This window comes from Podarcis liolepis (genome assembly GCF_965112155.1).
Source record: "Podarcis liolepis genome assembly, chromosome: 2".
In the NCBI taxonomy this organism is placed as follows: Eukaryota; Metazoa; Chordata; class Lepidosauria; order Squamata; family Lacertidae; genus Podarcis; species Podarcis liolepis.
In genome coordinates this window covers 107,850,095-107,856,763 of record NC_139555.1, presented here as the reverse complement: position 1 = coordinate 107,856,763, position 6,669 = coordinate 107,850,095, and the positions used below count along the sequence as shown (strand labels likewise).

At 50.6% G+C, this 6,669-nt stretch overlaps 1 protein-coding gene across 1 annotated transcript; it reads left to right on the top strand.

The window, feature by feature from the left end:
* Positions 1 to 1,156: 1,156 nt before the first annotated feature.
* On the top strand, positions 1,157 to 6,449 carry LOC310701752 (carbohydrate sulfotransferase 6-like). The gene is made up of 2 exons (XM_083493080.1): positions 1,157 to 1,617; positions 2,972 to 6,449. Exon 2 carries the CDS (start codon positions 2,986 to 2,988, stop codon positions 4,129 to 4,131), a length of 1,146 nt encoding a protein of 381 aa, XP_083349206.1. The 5' UTR covers positions 1,157 to 1,617; positions 2,972 to 2,985; the 3' UTR covers positions 4,132 to 6,449.
* Positions 6,450 to 6,669: the final 220 nt, after the last annotated feature.

Below are 6,669 nucleotides of genomic sequence, written 5' to 3'. Positions count from 1 at the left end.
AACAAGTGGGGGGTGGGGACTAGAGATTGCCCATTCCTGCCCTCCTTTACTTCACTGATCTAGACAGCTCCATGGACTAAAAAGACGGGTATCTGCAGTATCAACAATGGCGATTTAGGCTGCAGAAACAGCACAACAGGAAGGAGTTAACAAACATACCCCCCAATGTCTCTTCTCCTATTAAATTAATATCTGAGATGTTGCCGGTCCAATGACAGGTCTCCAGAGCCATGTCTGTTTAGGCCATCTCTGTCTATAGAGAAGGTTGAATGAGCTGGGAGTGAAATGCTGTCCAAGGGATCCAGGTCCCTACTGGAAGCCATCATTGCACCCCACCATTCCTCATTAATTGCCACCATGTGGCACAGTGGGCCTTGTTAGTGTCTCTCTGTTGGGGATGGCAACACCGGAGAGCCCTGTTTCTTCTTAATGCCGCTTGCTATTTATGAGAACGGAGACTGTAAACAAGCATTCAGTTCTTTAGCAAGCGGGAGTCTCTTGATGAGCCCCAAAGGGAGAGCCAAGAAGTAACAAAGTCAGAGAGTGTTGCAGCAAAGTTTCAGGGAATCCATAGGGGAGCTGGCACTTCTACAAGTACCCAGAAAAACTCCAGCACCTTCAAGGACTGCATGGAGCGATGGAGAAAATGTCCCCTGATAACACAGCTCTTAAGTAGGGGCGGGGAGAACCTCGGGTTCAGGTCTGAATAATAGATACCAATTGTATTTGCTCGATTGATTTCCATTCTGGATATGGGACAAATCTGCAGGCGTCCGAAGTTTCCTGTTTCTCTTTTCGTTGGACATCCCCAGCTGCAACCACCTAGGATGGCCAGATGCGAAAGAGAGAACGGCGCTCTTGCACCTTTAATAATCTTCTGCGCAACTGCTAAAGGTGCAGGAACCCCTTGTCCTCTTTTGCACCTGGATACCTTAGACTGAGGGGGACGTGGGTGGCGCTGTGGATTAAACCACAGAGCCTAGGACTTGCCGATCAGAAGGTTGGCAGTTCAAATCCGGGTTGAGCTCCCGTTGCTCCTGCCAACCTAGCAGTTTGAAAGCACGTCAAAGTGCAAGTAGATAAATAGGTACCGCTCCAGCAGGAAGGTAAACATCACTGCTCTGGTTCACCAGAAGCGGCTTAGTCATGCTGGCCACATGACCCAGAGGCTGTACGCCGGCTCCCTCGGCCAATAAAGCGAGATGAGCGCCGCAACCCCAGAGTCGGTCACGACTGGACCTAATGGTCAGGGGTCCCTTTACCTTTACCTTAGACTGAGAGCATGTAGAGGATGGGCAGGAAAGACCAATATTGAATTGTTCCTATAAGCCATGGCCCTCTAGATATTAGAAACCAAGATGCTTCCTTTTATGGGTGACACTGATAGGGGTTTTTTTGTTTTTGTAGCTGTTCCAGACATTGTTTTGAAGATGCCCGGAGCATCCTTGTTTGTTTTTCCTGCATGCCCCCAGATTATCATTTTCCTCTAGGGCTGAGCACACCCTTTGAACACACAGAGAGGGAGAGAAGGAAGCAATAGTCCTCTTCAAGGGGAGCTTCATTCTTCAAACAGGAACGAAAGCCATCTGAGAGAGGTAGAGGCAGCTGCAACAGAAGGTAAAACTGGCTCCCTTATCTATCCCAGGAAAAGTAGGGACAGACCTTTAGTCATTGCTGCACTATTTTAGGTGGTGGTGGGGGGAAAGTCTAAGTAGGAGAGAGACGAGATCATGTAGATCCTGTTTTTGATAATAAAGAGTAAACTCCAACATGCTCAGGGTGGTTTACTGCTGACACTGTTGGAAGGAGGGAACACAGGAAGAGACATGTAGATATCCAAAGGGTAGAGAGAAAACCATCTCAGTGTCCTATTCTGGTCTGCACTGATAATGTTATTTTTAAATGTCCCCTAGGGACAAAAGTGAGATGTGGCCACAGAAATCATTTCAATGTACAGTGGTACCTCGGGTTAAGAACTTAATTCGTTCTGGAGGTCTGTTTTTAACTTGAAACTGTTCTTAACCTGAGGTACCACTTTAGCTAATGGGGCCTCCCGCTGCCGCCACGCGATTTCTGTTCTCATCCTGAAGCAAAGTTCTTAACCCGAGGTACTATTTCTGTAAGCCGAGGTACCACTGTATCTGTCACAGGGCATAAATGTGTCAATTAGTAAACCCTCCCAGCTCAAAATGGAGAAACCACTTTCTTCTTCTGCTGCCGCTGCTGCTTCTGCATCTGCTTCTTCAGCGATCACTCGTAGCCGAGTAAGATTGTCTTCCATAAACATGGTTTTAACAATGACTCCAAAAGTGACTGTGAAGGCCTATTCTGGATCCACACGTCCTTCCACAGTGGGGACATTGGTTTCCGGGCAGGAGTTGATCACGGTGTGGATTTGCCAAGCATGCCTTCCTCTTAGCACATTTCTCCCTTTCATCCTGAGTTTGAGTGTCTTCAAAGCCCATGACACCTTTGGTAAAGGCTCTTCTCCAGTTTGGAGTGCTCGCAGGCCAGTGTTTCCCCAGTTGTCAGTGTATATACTACATTTTTTTAGATATGCCTTCAGACAGTCTTTAAGCCTCTTTTGTTGACCTAAACAGAAGGGGAACCCCAAAACAGTCCAATGGAAACTGAGCATGCTCAGTGTGCATGGAATGCTGGTTGGCTGACAGAGGAGGGCAAAGAGGAAAATCGGGGAGGGGTGAGTGAAATCGATCACCTGGATCCTCCAATTGCAAAGCACTCCAGACTGCAACATTTTGTTGCAAGCCCCCAGTGGGGTAGCGTGGGTTGTCAGCACCCGGGGCAAGGCAAGTAATTTGCGCTCCCTAACCCGTGGATTTGCGCCCCCTAACCCTAACCCCCAGATGTTGTGCCCGGTGCGGCCAGCCCCCCCTGCACCCCCCACGCTACGCCACTGCAAGCCCCCCCTTCATATGTCTCTAACTCTTGTTCCGCCTCTCACCTGCAGGTCCACCAGCAAAAATGCTCATCAGAATCAACACCGCCCAGTTTCTCATTGTCTCGGTGCTGCTGCTTCTCCTCTTGTTCTCATCCTGGAGAAGGCTCGGGCCCCAGGAAGGAGTCTCGGCTCCCACCCAGACCCATGTGCTGATCCTTTCCAGCTGGCGTTCCGGCTCGACCTTCGCAGGGCAGCTCTTCAGCCAGAACCCCTCGGTCTTCTACATGATGGAGCCAGCCAAGCACGTGTGGCATCGCCTGCCCTGGGCCAGCCCCGAACTCCTCCAGGGGCCCCTGAGGGACTTGCTGCGCTCCGTCTTCCTCTGCGACATGGGGCCCCTCCTTGCCTACATCGAGGAGCCCAGCATGGTCTACCAGCTCTTCATGTGGCCCATGAGCAGGGCGCTCTGCTCCCCTCCGGCCTGCGAGGCCTTCCGACGCTCTGACATCATCGGGGTGAAGGAGTGTGAGTCCCGGTGTGGCCAAATGCCCTTTGAGAAGATTTCTGAGGCCTGTGCCACCTACAGCCACGTGGTGGTGAAAGCCGTCCGCTTCTTCCAGATGGAAGCGCTTTACCCGCTCCTGACAGATCCCTCCCTCCGTCTCCGGGTGATCCACTTGGTCAGGGACCCTCGCGCCGTGTATGCATCCCGCCAGGCCGTGTCTCTTCACCCCGATGACCTGGTCATCGGCAACGGCGTCAAAGGCACTCCCAGCACCCTCGGAGTCATGTACAGGGTCTGCCGTGCCCAGGCCGAAATGTACCTCACGGCCTTGCACCGCATGCCTCCGGCCTTGAGGGGGCGATACCTCCTGACACGGTATGAAGACCTGGTGAGGGACCCTCTGGAGCACCTGGCCAAGTGGTACCAGTTCACTGGCCTGACTTCCTCCCATAGGCTCGAGTCCTGGGTCTACAACATAACTCACTGGTCCACCGCCGACAGTGACCAGAAGCCTGGCATCTCCAGTGTGGACCCCTTGGAGATACAGAAAAATGCCAAGGTGGCTTCCCAAGCTTGGAGGAAGCACCTCAGCTTCCAGGAGGTGCAAGACGTTCAAAGCATCTGCAAGGAAGCCATGGAAGTCTTTGGCTACAAGCCAGCTGCATCAGAGGAGGAGCAGAGAGATTTGACAAAAGACCTTGTCCTTCCCAGGGGGGGAAATTAAGTCCCATGCAGATGGGCTATAATGCAAGGGAGAAGAGAAAGGGTGAAATGGAACCCCATAGCCACAGCCTCACCTTACACTGGGGGGGGGGGGATCTCTGGAGATATTTGCCCAAAGAATGCCAACATATTCTACAATGCTAATGTGCTGCAATCTGTCCTCCAATTTCCTCTGAAGTTTTATTCCTCTGTGAAAGAGGTTCTAACTCACGGCACATGCAAATTCCATTCGCATTTTGGTGGGTGCGGGATTTCCAGGGTACCTTGTTGCTGGGAGGTGGGTGGCTGAGGGTGGTGTGTGCCCCCCCCCCGTTTCTCCAGCACTTGCAGCCCCCCTGGCTGCCTGCACTTCCTAATCTAAAAAAGCCCCTCCACCCTAGCCTTTCAACTAAAACACAAACTGCCGAACACAGAACGCTGATGAGATGATTTGCAGAATAGGAGGAAGAACATTGGCAAACACCCCTTGGTCATCTCAAAAGGAAGGTAAGCACAGGGTGAGGAAGTGAGAACCTGTCTCCCGCCCATAAAGACTTCACCAAATTCTTCTCTCCCTTCTAATCATTTTCAGACACAAGTTCTCATCTCATTAATTGATGGAGAATGGTTGAAAATACAGATTTTTTTCCTTCACACTAATTCTGCCATCACAAAAGCAAGCCAAGATCTCTGTGACAATCTAAAGACCAGCCTAACATATTTATTGTGGCTGGAGCTTCTGTAGGAATAATAATTATTAGTATTAGTATTATTTATTTGTACCCGGCCCATCTGGCTGGGTTTCCCCAACCACTCTGGGCAGCTTTCAACAGAACAATAAAAACAGAATAAAACTTCAAACATTAAAAGCTTCCCTGAACAGAGCTGCCTTCAGATGTCTTCTAAAATTCGGATAGTTTTATATTTCCTTGACATCTGATGGGAGGGCGTTCCACAGGGCAGGCGCCACTACCAGGAAGGCCCTCTGCCTGGTTCCCTGTAACCTCACTTCTTGCAGTGAGGGAACTGCCAGAAGGCCCTCGGCGCTGGATCTCAGTGTCTGGGCAGAACGATGGGGGTGGAGACGCTCCTTCAGGTATACAGGACCAAGGCCGTTTAGGGCTTTAAAGGTCAACACCAACACTTTGAATTGTGCTCGGAAACATACTGGGAGCCAATGTAGGTCTCTCAGGACCGGTGTTATGTGGTCTTGGCGGCCATTCCCAGACACCAGTCTAGCTGCCGCATTCTGGATTAGTTGCAGTTTCCGGGTCACCTTCAAAGGTAGCCCCACGTAGAGCGTGTTGCAGTAGTCCAAGCGGGAGAGAAAACACCTCCTTCATTGGAAGCAAACCTATGGAGCGTATGGAAAGGAGTGGCTTCTGCGGAAACTGCTCCTTCCTTCCTTTCTGTAGGTACTTTCCTTGTTCGCCAGAAGAACCCTTAAACCCATGCTGCTTTAGGAAGCCTGCCAGGGAAAGCTTAGTCACGGGTAGTTTGGCTGCTCTCTCTTGACACTGAACGGGTTCCAAAACTGAAGCAGGCACTCCGAAACAGGAGAGACTCCCTTATATGTACACACAACTGAAGAACCACATTTGAGTGCTTTCCAGAAGAACGTCCCCTGCAGCCTCCATGTTCAGGTTTCTGCCACGTTGTTGTAGGCTACTTTAATCTGGAGAAATCAAGCGGCTGAATCTTTCCCTGGCATGAGAACAAGGGGTGCGGGGGTGAGGGAAGCCTGGCCTGTTCAATTCCTGTGCTTCAGGATCCTGTTAAAGCAGGAATGGGGAACCTTAGATTTGGCCCCCTCTGCTTCTCTGTCTGGCCCTTAGGACTCTCCCCAGGGCACGCCCTCCTGAGCCACACCCTTCTCCCGCTTCCTTTAAAGCCCTATATGGCCTAGGACCCTCGTACCTACAGGACCGCCTCTCCTGGTACGCCCCACGGAGGACCTTACGGTCTACAAATAAAAACACCTTGGAGATCCCGGGCCTCAGAGAGATTAGGCTGGCCTCGACCAAGGCCAGGGCCTGTTTGGCCTTGGCCCCAGCCTGGTAGAACTTTGGTCAGGGCTCAGCCTGACTCCCCTTTTCTTTTTGTATAAGAACTAATATGAAAGAGGCCTCCCAGCATTCTCACAGGCCCATATAAGATCAGCGTAAACAGTTGGGCCGATGAGTACTGACTGTTCCCAACCCTAACCCTGCCAAAAGCCATCTAATTAGACTTTAATTTGATTTTGACCTGTTTTTAGGAGGTAATTTAATTATTGTTTGATTTTATACTAATGTTATATATTGGATGTTAGCCACCCTGAGCCTGACTTCGGCCGCGGAGGGCGGGATATAAATAAAAGTTTATTATTAATTATTATTGTTGTTGTTGTTGTTAGCTTTTGCCTGGTTGGAATGAGTCCTTGAACCCTTCTCGTGCTTCCTGCTTGCCTGACGGAAAACAGAGAGGGGTGTTTGACCGTGAAGGAAGTCGCCTACTGTACAAAGGACAAAAATAACATCCATCGCACCCCCCACTTTTGCATTTGACCCTGCCCACAACC

Coding starts and splice junctions, on each gene's coding strand:
- LOC310701752 (XM_083493080.1), top strand. CDS start 2,986: ATGCTCATCAGAATCAACACCGCCCAGTTTCTCATTGTCTCGGTGCTG.